We start from the raw sequence: 18,582 nt of genomic DNA, 5'->3' as shown, positions 1-18,582 counted from the left end.
TTGTAGTTTGTCTTCTTTCATTTTTCCTTCCTGATTTAGCTTTATGAAGGATCAACAAAACCAACCACTCTTGTTAACGGTTGGAATGTCTGGTATCAAAATGATTTATCCGTTATAGTAAGTATAACCAGTTCTTATTAATTATCAAGAATTTATTGCTTATCTATACTCGACAAGAATTTCAACTATTCAGATGATTACTTGGATCATCACTGTTATTTATAAGCTAAGAATAAAAACGTTTAAAATTACTTTGATAAGAATAGACTGGTATTACATTTTCTGGAAACTGTAAAAATCATCAATCAACTGTTAATGTCCGAAATCGACTACTCACCTTAAAAAACTACATCTATTGACAGAAAATACACAAAAAGAGTTATCAGGATTGATACGTCTTGCTAATTGAACGCTATACTCGGTTCCTAAACTATTCTTATAACCCCCAAGCTAAAACTACACAGCAACTTGAATACTACAGAAAAGGCGCAAAATATGCGAGAAGCACTTTACTCCAAAGGTTTATTCATGTGCAGAAAATATAGGGTTTTTATAGTACTTTAAAAGTCCTTGGGTAACAATTTGAAAAGTTCCTTAAGAATCAATCACTATAAATGTGAGTTTAAAGTCACGGTATTCAACTTTACTCATATCATTTAAATTGTTCGAAATAGTGATTTAAAAAGTTGAGAAATATTATATTTTCAAATACAAACTAAGAATAGTAGAATTTGTCATCCCGGAGATTATGTCAATTAATGAAATGTATGCCACATTCTTAGTATTTAGTTCCCAACGGCATGTATTATATATATCAGTCACGTGGTCTAAACGAGATTAATTAAAATGATTTAGTTTCTTTAAGACTGATTTTTCGGAAAATACTTTGACAACAAACGGTAGGAGATAAACTCTACGTTGCCAAGTCATCTACGTGTATGATAGTCAGTAGTTGAAGTTATTTTTATATAAGCCACTCAGTTGTAGATAGTTTAGAATAATTTTTCATCATGGAATTAACTGAAGGTATGACTTTTTCTGTGTTGTAATTTTCCTTCTACCATGAATGATTGCGTTATACATGGCGTAATCGTAGCATGATCGAGTGGTATTTTCGTCTTAGAAAAATTAAAAATTTTTCATGTAAGCTTGCAAAAACGACAAATTATGAAAAACGCTCTTCATTATGGATTACGATAGTGTAAACAATAATTCTTGCTTCATTTTGGTTGGTCGCCAGATGCAAGGTCGTAATTGCGAATGAGAGTGGAGTTTATCCTCACCCCAACAAACTGATTCATTTCAAATACAGTTGATTTAATCAAGTATGAAAATTTCAGATGGTACATTTGCGCAAATTAAATTTATGTAATTTATATACATTACCAGCTCGCATATTTTCTTCATATTTGTATTGACCTAAGTAAAACTGAACGTCATCTTGTGTAAGCCTTGGTATATTCGATTGTTGAGAAAAACCCAGTACTGTATTTCCTTTTGTTATATGTCTATGATATTGAGCAAGATCAATAACAAATAATGGTACATATTTATTATGAATATCTCACCTACAGTCACATAGTGTGTAACAGAGAACAAAAAAAGAAACTTCCACAAACTGTAAATTCGCTGAGCCACTACAGATATCAGTTTTACAAAACACAACAAATCATGTGGATAACACTCAACCAGCCAATGGGTTAACCATAGAAGAACTCTGTCCTGTGCAATACTTTCCAGTTGCTATTCATCCTTTTCATGCCTGCTTCTGATTATCAATGCATTGTGAGATTTGGCATTCCTCTTTCCCATTTCTATTCAGGAGTTCAAGTTACCGAACCCTTCATCCGGTTCAGCAACACTCTGTTGAAAACGTTTCCTGGTATTGATAGTAGTGTGATGCCCCTGCAGTTATCACAGTCGCGCAGACCTCCTTTATTTGGTATCTTGATGAGGTATCCTTATTTCCAGTTTGTCGGCACTTGTTATTCCTCCCAAATCTTCATGAGTAAAACGTGAAGCATGTTTGCAGTTACTTCTATGTCTGACTTTAGTACTTCAGCTGGTATATTGTCAGGTCCTGCTGCTTTCCCACTCTTGATTTGTCTGATGGTCACAATTGATTTCTTCGATCGTTGGTGGAGTGACATCTATAGGAAGGTCTGTGTGTGCTGCTTCGATGTCCGGTGGATTCAATCGAGCTGGCCTATTCAAGAGTTTCTCACAGTATTTTACCCACATATCCCTTTGTTCTTGAATAACGGCGATTGGCCTGTCTTCTTTATCCTTGACTGGTCTCTCTGGTTTACTATGTTTCCTTACTAGTTTCTTCGTTGTGTCATATAGTTGTTTTATATTTCCTTCTGTGCAGCTTTTTCCATTGTCGTTGTTAGGTCTTCCACGTATAACTAATTGTTAGCTCTAATGCTCTTCTCCACTTGATTGTCTGCTTCTGCGTACTCTGCTTGTGCCTTTACTTTCTCTGCTCGTGTTCGACTGTTGTTAATTGCTGTTTTCTTGTTCTTCCTCTCTTGAATCCTGTGCAGGGTTTCCATAGTGACCCATTCCTTATGATGATGCTTGTTGCGGCCTAGTAGCTCCTGACACGTCGCAGTTAGTCTTCTTTGATTCCTTTTCAATTGTCCTCCATAGTAGTTTCTTCTTTCAGTGGATCGTGTAAGGATCGGAATCTATTGTTGAGTGCTATCTTGAATTGGTTGAGTTTGTTAGTATCTTTAAGGAAGGGTGTATTGAACCTTTGTAATACTGTTTCCCCAATTGTCCAGTGTTTCTTTAGCTTTAGTTTTATCTTAGCCACAACCGAGTGGTAATCTGAAGCTATGTCAGCTCCTCTCCTGGATCTCACGTTTTCCATTATCCTTCTGAATTTTTTATTGATACAAATATGATCTATCTGGTTCTTTGTTGTGTGATCCAGTGAAATAGACCCATGTAGCTTTTTGTATGTGTTTGTGTGGGAACATTGTGCCATTTATAACCATTTTTGTTGAATGCACACAAATTTGTGAACATCTCAATATTTTCTTCTCTTTCTCTCTATCCATGTCGTCCCATGACATCCTCATACTCGGTGTTGTCAATTCCAACTTTGGGTGTTTAGGTCTCCCATCAGGGTGGTGAAGTTCTGTCCTGAGCACCTCGCTAAGATCGACTGCAGACTCCCGTAAAACTGATTTTTATCGTCGTTTTTGTTTTCATTGGTGGGTGCATAACATTCATTGTGATTTCCTCCTTTGTTTTGAAGGATGCTTTGATGAGCCTGCAAAACGTGCTTCTCTTGACATCAGAGCAACCCCATGAGTGTATGGAGCATTTCCTCCTTTGTGAGTGGAGTACAGCAGCATCTCTCCCGGCTCTATCCTTATCTGTTCAGCTTGGGTCTAATGTGTTTCACTGATTTCGAACACTTCCAAGTTGTATCTCTTTATTTTCGTAGATACTTCGTTGGTCCTCTCAGTGTCTCACATTGCGCGAACTTTTCATGTTCCTCTTGTACGGGATGGAGGACTGTGACCTCATGCCCAATCCCTCTCCTTTTACTGGGTTCGTGACCTGCAGTAGCCGTGGAATTGATACAGTCGAAGTCTTCATATCAATTAGCTACTCATAATTTATATGTTTTTAAAGCAAACTATTGTAATTCAGGTCACGGTAATACTAATCACATAGAACTTCTATCCATTAAATCACTTCACCTCGGAAAATAGTAACTTCCTAGTAAATCCCAGACTTATATTCTTCGATTGCGTGTGTTTGTGTCACAGTTGAAATACCATTGTTTGTTAAAAGGCTGATCAATCTGATCACAATATTTTCGGTCCCATATGAGTAGTATTTTCTCAGAGATACTCAACACAATACTAAACATAACATGGCCACTAAAAACCTATTCCACACCCCATCTCCCAGTAAATAAAATAAGATCCATGAAGTCAAAATAAAAAATACAATAAGTAGCACTGCAATTTTAACATGCAATTTGGTTGTTAATAACAATACATGTTTATTGAATAAAATATCCAATTAAATGTAAAGAAAATCCAGTATACGCACTCTTGTCTCAGTAAATTTGTCATAAAGGTTATTTTGAAGTTGTGATTTAGTACATTAGTAGCGGTATTTATTGTTGCTACTCTGTGAAGATGAAGATGTAGTGGACATATTGTGAAGACGTTTAACTAAATTTTCATCTACCAAATGACCATTATTATTATTGACATTGTTTGATAATTGTGTTTTAGTTGGACAGCCAAAACGTTGACAATTTCGATTGCCTCTAAACACTGAATTGACTTTATTTGATTCTGTTATTGGATATTTTCTTTTTTCATGTGAATCTATAACACATCCATTAGATACTGAGCATTTCGCCTTTTGTGGGGATTGTTGAAAATTTGATTTAACTTTCACTGGAGAATTGGATTGTTTTTGTCGATATGATGTTGTACTGCAACTATTTGTCTGATTCCCTGAGGATGGCAAAGCACTTTTAGAAGTATGATCATTAATGATTCCAGGATTATTGCAGTTTGAATCTTTGGCAAAGGAAGATTCAAATTCTAAATAATAAATGTATAAAATAATATTTTCTGGATATAAAACATTGTTCATAGAGACGGAGAAAAAAAAATGTGGAAAACCGATTTGCACCGAATTATCCCAATTACATATTTTTACTGAGTATTTATCAAACAGTTGTTTTTGATGATTTATGGCTAATGAGTTATTATTAGATCATTCGTCATCACTAAGATACAGCTTTGTTGGGGCGATCCTGAAAATTTCTCGCAATAGAAACGACAAGCTCAGGGAACATAAAGAAGCATTTTGTTCAATCAGCGTTTGACTAGACGTTTCGCTAGAAACATCACGAAAATGAAAAGTCACATGTAGAGTATCTGATTGACTGATTACCACATTGCTACTATGTTAGTAGCATTCTATAATTTTCAGAAAAACCCAAGGACTTCTAAAATGCTATAAAAACCCTATATTTTCTGTACATAAATGAACCTTTGAAGTAAAGTGCTTCTCGCATATTTAGCGTCTTTTCTTTCGTGTTCAAGTCACTGTGTAGATTTAGCTTGGGGGTTACGAGACTGGCTTAGGACCCGAGTATAGCGTTCAACTAGCAAGACCTATCAGTTTATTAACTACGAATGTATTACTTAGATCTATATTAGAATATTCCAGCTATTTACCAATCTACCAAGATCTATTAATAGTAGTGAAGTATTTTAAGCATAAATGAATATAGATTAGCAGGAAAGCGACACGACGTACTGTAAATGATATCGATGCTTGCAGAAAACTATGGACACAAATTCTAGTGGAGAAATGTCAATAATTTGAATCGGGGAAACTCCAAAAATAACGAAGAATTCTTAGAGACATAGCATTCAGATTAACTAGCACCCAACAGACATAACGACATAAGACTCAATATAATGAACCTATATGGACAAGGTCACTTAATAGCAAGTTCACATCTCAATCAATAAAGATGGTCAACGTGAATATAAGGACATATGAAGACAGTCAATCACGAGCAATGTAGTATATAACACTTGCTGAATAACTAAAGATTTTACTTCTAAATGAAGATGCTGAAAATGTTATTCAGCATGGCAATGAAGGTTCCACAATCAAGAGAACTTAACACATTACCAATGTTCTACGTAAACGTTTAAATGAATTGTAAGTCAACGTAGCTAATAGTAAGTATGATACTTAAGACAATTTATTCGGCATTTTGGTGTTCTGATTGTAAAATGTATTCATTAAAAAAAATAAGATTTCTGAATTCATTCTCAATGAACTATTAAATACAAAACAGTAACTTGATGGTTGAAAAGATATCGAAATAGAAACACAGTGATTATTTATCAGTATGCAAAAATTTGAAACTCCGATCAACTTTAGCAATTTTTATAAAAACAACATGCACCTATTTTGTCGGCTTGTCAAAAACAATTGTATCAGGACCAAAACTAATGTGAAAGTGAACATGAGATTATCTTCAAATAAATTGAGCATTGGGTAGAAATTTATTAATAAATATATTTCAGTGATATCCCAGTGAATAGAATTTTGTATTTCTGACGTTTTATTTATTTTCTCTGAAGAGACGACTTACACGAAGTTACGAAACATCAGAAAACACAAATTTCTACTCATTGAGATATAACAAAATATATTTATTATGAGATTACCTTATTTAACTCCTGAAATTGATTCCCCTCACAAATTTGGATAAAGCAAAAGAGCCAATTTTTGCAGAATATATTAGCTTATATGTGACTGTAGAGAAAGCGACAAAATACAATGAATTCATTGTATTCTGTAAATATTGTCATTCCTGCTTCGTTTAAATATATTGTGTTAATTAAAAGCCAACTTATTTTCCTTAAATGAATGCAATGTCTAGCTTTACAACAATATCACTAGTTCACTAAACCAAGAACCATACTTACCATGATTGTGTGATTTTCGTAATACACTATTAGTTTGATGAGGATTAGACACATTCTGATTATTGTTATATTTTTTTGGCTTACACGGAGATTTATTAGACGTAACAGCTATTGGATGGTTTGATGTAACAGATGGCAATTGTTCTTGATAAACACTTGAACTAGATACCCGACTGAATTTATGATAATTTTTAGTCTCATTATTATTATTTTGTTGACCTTTTGGTCGGTAATTAACTGGGTGATTCGCTTGTATGGTATTTTTATATTGTTGTTGATTGTTTACACAACCAAGAGGTGGTGAATAATAGGACGGAGGAAAGGATTGTTGTCGATCGTAGACATTAGATTGCACAAGGTGATTTGATAAACTGTTAGGCATGAAACCATAGTTAGGGATAAAGCCAACAGTATTATTCGGAAGCAGAGGAGTTGGGTACGGTACTGACGGAAGTATCGAATTCAAATTAGTAGGCATATTTACATGATGCGGTTGTACATGATGATAATTAGAAATGAAAGGTTGTTGCTGAAAATTATTTCTTATCTGTTGAACTTGATAACTATTTTGTGGTTTGAAAGGATTCCTATAGGTATGTGATGATATGTTTGTTGGAGTATTATTAGGTTTACGAAAGGTTTTACAAACAGTACTAGTCGAATTCAACTGGCGATTTTGATTTGAATTATCATAATGTTGATCCATTGGTTTCTGTGAATTTGACTGTGATGCTTGAGTTTTATGTAAAAAATGACCAATCAGTGAATGTAATGCAACTATATCAGAATTCTCCCTTTTATTTTTCTTTTTATTGCTTGGACATTCAAATGCAACATGTCCAGTTTGATTACATATAAAACAAAGCGTATTTTTTCTTAAAAGCTTTCTATCAACAACAATGTATTCTGGCGAAAACAAATGGCTAAAAAGTGAACGTTCAAGATGAAAATTAATGTTTAAAAATTGCCGAAATAATTAATCTTCCGTAGAAAAATAGAACATATACAATACAAAACTAACAAAATTACATTGAAGGAAAAAGTCTAAGACAAATAAATATGTCATTATAGGATGCAGTGAGACTTGTTAGATTTTGCCTTTTGAAAGCAAAAAGCATGAGTAGATTACTGGTATTTGATCATAAGTGTTTATAAAACACTGTTCATTTATAGTAGAAAAGCTAAGTGAGCAATGATTAGGTTAGAAGTAAAGTATTGGGTGAGGATGGGATATCGGTTGACGAAACCGTGAAACTTCATTAACATGTGTTACACATGCCCAAAATCTATCTATCTAGACTTGTAATACCGACTGAAAAAGCAGTAGATTGAAATAAAGCTGACAGTAGTTATGAAATCTTAGACCATTGGTCAATGCTATGTTGCTAAGTGAAGATTACTACTGGTTAAGTTCTGGGCGATTAGCTTGATTGACAGTTAGAGATAATGGTTGATGTGGCTGAAAACTGGTCACAGTGGAGAAACCCCACTACCTTTACCTAGATCTTGAGTTTAAAGGCTATTTTACATCGATTTATCACTTCATTTTAGAATCCTGCTCTGTAAGTTCAATGTTTCTTACTTTCACTGATACGACTGTCATTCGAATTTCATAGCAAACAATCTTTTTAATTTCATTTTGAAAAGTTGTGATGTGAGAACTCAGACCAATGCACATCTGCACCAAACTCTTTAGTCATCTCGACAGACTGAAACCCAATGATGTTTATTATTTAACTCTTATCTACTGAAAAAAATAGAGAACTACCAAAATGGCAAAGACATAGAGGAAAATCTGTTTGAAAATGGATGTGTCACGAGTTCAAATTATTAAGTTTGATCGACAAACTAACCTACCAATATTATTAAATACCTATTACTTTGACTAGCCCTGAACTTGATGTGGTTATTCTTTGTTTATTTGCCAATCACAAAGTTGTACGAAACTAGGTTTCATTGACTGACTTCTTGTATACTATGGTTATGTATCATTTTCCTTGTCTATTTTTTACCTTCAGAAGATTGCACTGATTTCTGCTTTTGCATTGTCTTAATTTTGGTTTTAAAAACATTAAATCTTTACAATCCAAAAACTTACGTATTTCGACTATGGTCACACCAAGACTATGTGCGGCAGTTTAGGGAATCATTTGAGAAATCCCACACAAATATCGTTCAATATATTTTTTTTGACAACTGAATAATGTCAATAAACATTCACTCACGCAAAATAAATGGCTCTAACCCAAGGATACACATATGTTTTTTGGTGAGTTCCATTTATTAATTAGTGCCAGGTCTACAAATTTATTTGTGAGTGCATTTCAACTGGAAATTCACAAAACTCACTATAAACCTTCATAAACCCATAACTAACTGACAGATAATACTTTTAAGGTGTCAGTTTGTTTATTATAAGCAGAAAAGACCAATAAGCAGAGTGACAGTAGTTTATGATATCAATATTACAATAGTAAACATATCAAGGATATGCAGAGATGGATAGTGACTGACCCGTTGCAGTCCTAACACATCGATGGGAAGATTCAAACAAACAATACTAAGTGAATATCAAGGATATATTTGAGTTACTTCACTAAATTAGTCAACTGAGTTGTGAAAACATGTTTCATCGAGAATTACTAGTACAGATATGAAAATAATACTTAGATCTACCAAGAGAAAAGTCGACTTAACTTTATTTCTGCTTAACGAGGCATTTTTCCTTCCTGTTTAATAAGGTGTCAAGGAAATATAATTTATTATCACACTTGTTATTTTCATAAGTGAAAGCGATTGATAAGTGTGAACCACTACACTAATGTAAGAGTTCCTGTTTATTATTAATGTTATTATTATTATTTTGACCGATGATGATGATGATGATGAATAAATCATCGATATGATGATGGTATTACATCTAGTTTCTAAATGATCTCCTTGAGACGTTCGTTTTCTAAGTTAACAATAAATAAGTCAATATGCTTTATTTTCAATATTTCGTTTGATTAATGAAAATTATGTGATCATTAGGGAAAAATCTACAAACTTATAATCACGTGACAAATACAAGACTTACTAGTACCATTGGTTTATGGACATTTGTTTTGGCAAGAATGTAGTATGATGAACAAGAACCGTGTGGAATACGGTAAGAATATAAAGAAACACTAGAAAAGTTAAATTTGGTGCAAGAAAAATAAAATAATTAATCATAAGGACTTTACAAAAAGAAAGCAAATGAATATAACTAAGATAAATGTCAATACCCAGATGTTTACTACTTGTCAATAAGAATGATTTTCTGAAGTACCGGATTTGGAAAAAGAAAACGGTTAATAATAGCCTTATCAGTCGTTACAACCCATAATATCATTACTGTTTTCCATTTTTTAACTGGATTGATGAATTTAAGATCGTCTGTTAAAGATGGATAACATAAATGAGTTCAGTGAATGCTACGACATATAATGACCGAGCTTCGTCTTAAATTTACTTGATTCTTTCTTTAGATTGTAATTTATGACATCCTCAAGATATTTCTGAAAGAAAAGAATAATGATCATTAATTTGTGTGTGAAAACAAATCGAACTAAATTCACCTAATCAGTGCTCATGAGCATCATAAATATATTTGCATTGCCTTAGACAACAATATCCGTACAACAATTTAAAACACACAACAACACCACCTCTTAATGTTACAGTTACAAATAATTGAAAATCTCAAGTATCTGGATACTGCGGGTGACATAGTTAGTATGTCAGATGAGAACAGCGTTTACATAGTTGAAGCGGAAGAAAAAATATACTGTTCTAAACCATTCTAGTGTTAATACAAAACTAATCTAACTGTCAGTCACATATATAAAGTAAGCATTTAGCAGTTTTCAGTCATATGATATCTAGTCTTTGGGATCTGAAAAAAATTCAACGGCTCTGTATTTTGTAATAGAAACACGTATAGAATATAGAAATCCTGAAATAAACCTGAAGATAGTGAAAAAGACTTTTGTATGCAATTCCATGGGTTTTTATATTCTATATTGTTTATTGAGAATGTGATAAAATTTAGTTGATTTTAATAAAATAAGAAAAAAAAAATCATATTGATGTAAATTGGATGGAAAAGGTATCTCATTATTTAACAAAGTAATTCACAATCATCAATAGCTTACGTTATGTTATAGTTTTAGAGGTAATAAAAGATAATAATCTGTGGAATAAAAGATAAAGATAACTGTCTACTTAATAAAAGCGAAGGGGGAGGAGAAGAATGTCATAATCAGCGATTATAATTTGTGAAATTCAAATGGATGTTTAGGCCATGGAAAAATAAGGGACTGAATGTGATTCTTCTATACACCTATAAAAGTAAAATTGTACAGCTTCGGAAAATAATATCATTGAAGAGAAAATTTTCTTATCTGAGATGTCTTTATTCTTTTTTTTAATGAATCTTTTGTTTTTTAAAGTTTTAATAAGTTAAAATATAAATTACTTAATATAAATATCAGTATTATTAACACAATATTTCAGATAACATTATAACTTACTAGAATGACCCAAACCAGCAGTAAGGTTATGATTTAAATTAAAAGGATCTACAAACGTGATAAAACAAAGAGAAATAAGTATAAAATAATCGTTTGAACACCGGACATAAAAGTAACAAATTCAATTGTTAGTTTCCTGAAGTAGAATATACACTTACACTTAATCGTATATAAAGCAATTAGTCCCTTTGATGAATTTCGATAATGTAATAATAAGGACGAAGATTATCAGAACTATGTGATATATTAGCGCAATACATTTTGAACAATCTGATCACACACAATATACTTGTTAAGAACATTTATATATAAAAATAAAAGGTCCAGTCTAGTTGACCTTTTATTTTTATATATAAATGTTCTGAACAAGCATATGTGTGATCAGATTGTTCGAAATGTATTGCGCTAATATATCACATAGTTCTGATAATCTTCGTCTACTTAATCGTATGTTTAAGAACACCAAGAAGAATATATATTTAAAACAAAAAGAGATTAAGAGTAGTATAAATTATATAAAATGTTAAGATAATAGGAAACAAATACATGAATGGAAGATGATATATTATATGAAAAAAGGAAAATTTAACAGCTTTTTCACATCGTTATACATATACTGAAATGACAAATATTTATCATTTACACTAATAGTTCCATTTTTCACTTTATAATTTCATAAGAAATTACACATTAGCTAATGAATAAAAAATATAAGACAACTGTGGAAATTGTTTTCGGTTTTATCAGTGTGAACGTGTGATTATTTTACCAGTGTTTCGTAACTAATAACCTAAACTATATGAGAAATTCATGAAAACTTAGAAATTATCAACCTTCATCTTGAAATGTAGTTGAATAGCTTAATCAATACCACTCAAATATACTGAAAATATTCATGTTATGAACTGGAAAACAAAAATTCATTTCGACGTCCGAGTGTATACACAACAGTTTTCTAACTTAAAACGAAACACTAGAAGCGATAGATTCAAAGTACCAAGATAATTTATTCTGAATGATAACTACTGAAGTGAAAACATAAGCGAAGAAAAATAATGATCAATTGTTATGTGTTTTTATTTTGAGCATCAATAAAAAACGTAGTGAATTTTCGAAGTGCTTCGAGTAATCACCTACAGATAAATAAAAATCTATATTCAGGTTTTGTGCTTGAAGATCTTAAAAGTTATCTAATACTCTTGTGCTATATATATATATATAACTCACCTTCAATAGCGAATAAAGATCTCCACATTTTCACAAATCGTATTAACAATTTCTTTTGTCTAATAGTTACAACATATTTATCATGATTGAATTCGAATAGATAATAACGCAAAAATCCCAACCACATTTCTCCGACTGGTTGTGACGGATTAGCTGGTTTCCATAAGCGATTCTAATACGTATATACATACACATATTGGGAGAAAAGAAGAAAACTTCAGTGCATATAATAAGAGCTCGAATTCATTACAATTTAAACGATAAATAAAATAGTGTGAAATCAATGAAAAGTTGTCAATAAGTGTCAAATAATGTTAATAGTTTAATGGTACATATTTATTCAGTTTAATTTAATGGAATGTAAGGTTCCAATTTATTATAGCTATAGACGATAAGTAGAAATCGTTTTAGAAACAGTAACTGTTTACTGATGAAATTCTATCAACTTATTATATTTTGAAGTCATAATTCGAATTTTATCTAGTATAAACCAATATTAAACATTTTCACTCATTTGAAATAAACTTAGAGCATAAGCTTATAGTTCAAAATCTCGCTTTATCAGCATTGTCGTTCACGGAAAATGGGAAACCATCATGCTTGAAGGATAACTCTTTTTCTCAACAATCGAATATACCAAGGCTTACACAAGATGACGTTCAGTTTTACTTAGGTCAATACAAATATGAAGAAAATATGCGAGCTGGTAATGTATATAAATTACATAAATTTAATTTGCGCAAATGTACCATCTGAAATTTTCATACTTGATTAAATCAACTGTATTTGAAATGAATCAGTTTGTTGGGGTGAGGATAAACTCCACTCTCATTCGCAATTACGACCTTGCATCTGGCGACCAACCAAAATGAAGCAAGAATTATTGTTTACACTATCGTAATCCATAATGAAGAGCGTTTTTCATAATTTGTCGTTTTTGCAAGCTTACATGAAAAATTTTTAATTTTTCTAAGACGAAAATACCACTCGATCATGCTACGATTACGCCATGTATAACGCAATCATTCATGGTAGAAGGAAAATTACAACACAGAAAAAGTCATACCTTCAGTTAATTCCATGATGAAAAATTATTCTAAACTATCTACAACTGAGTGGCTTATATAAAAATAACTTCAACTACTGACTATCATACACGTAGATGACTTGGCAACGTAGAGTTTATCTCCTACCGTTTGTTGTCAAAGTATTTTCCGAAAAATCAGTCTTAAAGAAACTAAATCATTTTAATTAATCTCGTTTAGACCACGTGACTGATATATATAATACATGCCGTTGGGAACTAAATACTAAGAATGTGGCATACATTTCATTAATTGACATAATCTCCGGGATGACAAATTCTACTATTCTTAGTTTGTATTTGAAAATATAATATTTCTCAACTTTTTAAATCACTATTTCGAACAATTTAAATGATATGAGTAAAGTTGAATACCGTGACTTTAAACTCACATTTATAGTGATTGATTCTTAAGGAACTTTTCAAATTGTTACCCAAGGACTTTTAAAGTACTATAAAAACCCTATATTTTCTGCACATGAATAAACCTTTGGAGTAAAGTGCTTCTCGCATATTTTGCGCCTTTTCTGTAGTATTCAAGTTGCTGTGTAGTTTTAGCTTGGGGGTTATAAGAATAGTTTAGGAACCGAGTATAGCGTTCAATTAGCAAGACGTATCAATCCTGATAACTCTTTTTGTGTATTTTCTGTCAATAGATGTAGTTTTTTAAGGTGAGTAGTCGATTTCGGACATTAACAGTTGATTGATGATTTTTACAGTTTCCAGAAAATGTAATACCAGTCTATTCTTATCAAAGTAATTTTAAACGTTTTTATTCTTAGCTTATAAATAACAGTGATGATCCAAGTAATCATCTGAATAGTTGAAATTCTTGTCGAGTATAGATAAGCAATAAATTCTTGATAATTAATAAGAACTGGTTATACTTACTATAACGGATAAATCATTTTGATACCAGACATTCCAACCGTTAACAAGAGTGGTTGGTTTTGTTGATCCTTCATAAAGCTAAATCAGGAAGGAAAAATGAAAGAAGACAAACTACAATCTAGTTGAAGATTTTCTTTTGTGAATATTCAATAATAGGTCAAATTTTTGAAAATCAAACATTATTCTTCAAAAAGTGATTTAAAGTTGATCAAGGTATATATATATATATATATATTATTGTCTTTACTTCTTGTAAAACAGGGAGTTGATCAATTTGTTGGAGATAGTGGATTAACATAATGATCCAGGCATAAGAAGAAATACCACCGGAAGCTGCTCTTCCAATTTTTGTTATCTGTAAAAAAGCAAGAAAACAAGAAATATTGGTTGATGAAAAATCCCGGAAAAAATTAATTTCGACATTATTCGGCTAAGAAAACATTTTACAGAGTAATCAATCAAAGATAAATAAAGGAAAAAACAAATCAGTGTTTTACACATTACAAACAAATTTAAATGCATCATAGTTTTCCGTCTGGGTATTTCTTAAAATAAAAAAGGTATTATATAGTCGCGTCCACAACTATGGAAATTACTGTTATCGTAAAACAATCGCCGACTTTTAGTAAACAGGTAGAAGACTCTAAAAACTTGGTTTTAAGTAACAGCTCATAACTTGGAAATTTATATACTTTCACGATTATACTAGGATAACTCTGCCTGCATCCTTTCTGGAGTTACATGCGGTCCTAAACCCGGGTAAAAAAGAGGAGGGTTTTTGTATGGGGTTAACAACCTCATCTTGTAGAAAAGCTTTTAATTATTATGGTAAAGTGAAGTACTTTAATTAAACTATAGCACTAGAAACAAGCTATCGTACACAAATAGGTCAACATTTAAAAACATAGTATAAAAATGTATTACCTTTGTGACAGTTTTTAAAGCAATTCCTAGAGTACGAAGTTTTGGCTCAACTTTGGTATAAAATGCAAGCATTCGTGTATTTGAAAGAGCCTATAAATATTTACATAAGAAAATATAGAAGAAAAAGAAAAGTAAATGTCATTAATTACAAAATCTGAAAAGTACAATGTTTTGCTGTCTAATTTTAGTTTTATAATAACAAGAATGACCAATATTATCCGAATAACAGCTAAAAGTCACAAGCCATTGTTAGTTTTAGATTAGAGTAACGTTATTTACATTCATGTGAAGTGGTTGTTCATTGGTTAAGGAGTTCAACTTACAACCACTATATCGCAAGTCTTGCCCACATTTTGCGTTATGTTTATTTAAATATGTGATAAATTTACGTTCAATAAATACTCTCAGTAACAAACATCAAACCCAGTACTGGAACATTGTATGTAATCTTTGATTAAATAGGGTCAAAGCTTTATAGCATAACAGTAAGAATTTCATGAAAATTCGATAAATTATATTGATGCATTAAAAAAGTTGACGCAGGATTGTGAAGATAATCACAACAAGTTTATTTGTGAGGTTTAATCTTTCCTACTTGACCAATGAAGCCCTCTGGTTACACCTATAGGTTTAGGTGTTTGGCGAAATTCACTATCGACTTCATATGAACTGCAGTCAAAAAATGTATGACAGGAAACTGCGAACAGATTTTAGTGTCCCGCTGTTTCTTTGTTAGGAATCATTTGGCAAAACAACTCAAAGTCGACTGTGATGAGATCCAGTCAAATAGTCAACTTTTCGCTCTAAAGCCTAATCCAACCAAACGTTACATTTATAAACTTACGAAAACTAACTGCTGAATTCACAGATAGAAAATTGAACTAAACTGATTCATTGAATAAGACAGAATAAGATAATCCGGTAGCCACATTGGATCTTGTATGTCATAAAAACACAATTAATAAATATAGTTTACGATGCCACAGTTTTCTCAACAGATTCAACAAGTCATTTTGATGTTGGAAGCAGAGTTAAAAATATATGTCAAACTGTGAGAGTGATTATGATATGATTGCGAAAAGATAATGAATGTACAGAAACAGACTAAGACAAAGAGGACTGAGGTTGAATACATTTTTGTTCTACTGTGAATACACCGATGAGTGATACTGTCTGAACCTAGACCATGAAGTTGAAATTATCATGAAATAGTTTAAAAGATAAATGGAGGTGATGTTGATCAACCTCAAGAGAAAACTGTCCAAAATCGCACAGTGAAAAAAAGTTCTGAAAAAGAGCTTGTTGCCATCGATCATGATGTTCTATTCCCAATGCATAAATCTAATCGCTACACATAGCCTGTTTTAAAACTATAGAACAGCTTATGTTCCATATCTAAGGGACGGTTACCACATTTGTTAATACTTTAAGATGAATAATACGAAAAAGTTAACTAGACTCTCCTATTCAAATATAGATATTCCCACGGTATCACTACTTGTGGTTGATGGGTTTGCTACATTCACATAGTGCCTATAGCTATGGATAAGATCAAAAAGCTACGTCCATGAAAAATATGGTTTTTGGTGACTGGAATATTTCATATACACCTGACTACACATCCTAAATAGCAAGACATGTTTATTAAAGTTAAGACTGATCACACAATGATATAGTATCAATTCCCATAAATTTAAACTGTTGATCTTTATTGTATAAGGAGCGTTTGTTTCTTTGATCACTTATTGAAAAGTTGGTTCAAATGAACTAAATATTTCTACAGTATGACGAAACGGCCCTCCAGTGCTTCCAAGTTTTCCATGGTGGTCTAGCTTCAATTGATTCATGATTTCAACTATACGAATACTGAAATATCCACAAAACCCTTTCTGATTTCCATTATTAGTCATATAATTCTTTTAGATATCGTTAGTAGATAATAAATGTTGAACAGTAATTATTACCACATAATTACCAGATATAGTAAGCAAAGATGGATAAGGCTATATCGAGGCAATACGCACAGTATGCACATATGCCAATTAGAGACTGACTAGTTGCAGTCCTAAACATCAATGGGAAGATTTAAACAAGGAATATTAAGTGAATTTAATTACCAGATAATTTGAAAAGCTTATATCTGCTTCAAATGAATTATTAAATGATACTTTTAATATTGGAACACGAGCTGTAAGAATTGGTTGAATATGAGTAATATTTAATCGATTTTTACAATAAAATAATTGTTTTTTAAATTGTCGAATTAACTAAAATAAAATAACAACAAAAAAAAGAGACGGATGTGAATAAGAAAAAAAAGAATCAATAAGTTAGTTTATGTGTAAAAACAAGCATAACATGATTTATTAGTAATGGATTAAATATTTGAAAGTTTTATAATTCGATCATTATTTTATATTTAAAAATGCTGAGTTAATTGAAAGATAAATATTTAAAAAAACAAACAACTATTTTGTATTCTTCAATTAATTAGTGATTTTGAAATAGATCAACAAAAAACGAATCGTTTTCAGAGGATATATTATTAGATCATCTTATGAATCCTACATGGATTGAAAAATCTCATTTGGCTTTTACTAACTTAGGGCCCCTGTAACGAACGCGAGATATCCGTTTATCAATGAAGGGAAGAGTATACTGCGTGGCAGTTTATTCTGTTTTACTTTACGGCTCCAAAACTTGGACGTTCAGGGTAAAGAATACTAGTATTTGATCATAGATGTCCTAAAAAATATAGCTCGCATATGCTGGGATCCCCGGGTAAGTAATATTAAGGTTAGATGCAGGGTGTCAAAGAATGATAGATCGACTATATTTGCATCACTAAGAAAATTCAGAAGGATAATGGAAAACGTGAGATCCAGGAGAGGAGCTGACATAGCTTCAGATTACCACTCGGTTGTGGCTAAGATAAAACTAAAGCTAAAGAAACACTGGACAATTGGGGAAACAGTATTACAAAGGTTCAATACACCCTTCCTTAAAGATACTAACAAACTCAACCAATTCAAGATAGCACTCAACAATAGATTCCGATCCTTACACGATCCACTGAAAGAAGAAACTACTATGGAGGACAATTGAAAAGGAATCAAAGAAGACTAACTGCGACGTGTCAGGAGCTACTAGGCCGCAACAAGCATCATCATAAGGAATGGGTCACTATGGAAACCCTGCACAGGATTCAAGAGAGGAAGAACAAGAAAACAGCAATTAACAACAGTCGAACACGAGCAGAGAAAGTAAAGGCACAAGCAGAGTACGCAGAAGCAGACAATCAAGTGGAGAAGAGCATTAGAGCTAACAATTAGTTATACGTGGAAGACCTAACAACGACAATGGAAAAAGCTGCACAGAAGGAAATATAAAACAACTATATGACACA

The 18,582-nt window shown here is 32.1% G+C and overlaps 1 protein-coding gene across 1 annotated transcript in view; it reads right to left on the bottom strand.

Moving 5' to 3' along the window:
* Nucleotides 1-4,128: 4,128 nt before the first annotated feature.
* Smp_180200 (putative zinc finger protein) overlaps nucleotides 4,129-18,582 on the bottom strand; it is a gene marked incomplete at both ends in the record, with an annotated part of 53,981 nt that continues 39,527 nt past the window's right edge. Inside the window, 7 exons of the mRNA XM_018795035.1 lie at nucleotides 4,129-4,580; nucleotides 6,495-7,400; nucleotides 12,278-12,449; nucleotides 14,253-14,330; nucleotides 14,500-14,607; nucleotides 15,177-15,266; nucleotides 17,345-17,443. Coding sequence (XP_018649388.1) covers nucleotides 4,129-4,580; nucleotides 6,495-7,400; nucleotides 12,278-12,449; nucleotides 14,253-14,330; nucleotides 14,500-14,607; nucleotides 15,177-15,266; nucleotides 17,345-17,443 — 1,905 coding nt within the window. The remainder of the gene's footprint in view (nucleotides 4,581-6,494; nucleotides 7,401-12,277; nucleotides 12,450-14,252; nucleotides 14,331-14,499; nucleotides 14,608-15,176; nucleotides 15,267-17,344; nucleotides 17,444-18,582) is intronic.

Source organism: Schistosoma mansoni, chromosome 1 (assembly GCF_000237925.1).
Source record: "Schistosoma mansoni strain Puerto Rico chromosome 1, complete genome".
Lineage (NCBI taxonomy): Eukaryota > Metazoa > Platyhelminthes > Trematoda > Strigeidida > Schistosomatidae > Schistosoma > Schistosoma mansoni.
Note: the sequence above shows the minus strand (reverse complement) of the source record. Positions and strands in the feature narration are given on the sequence as shown.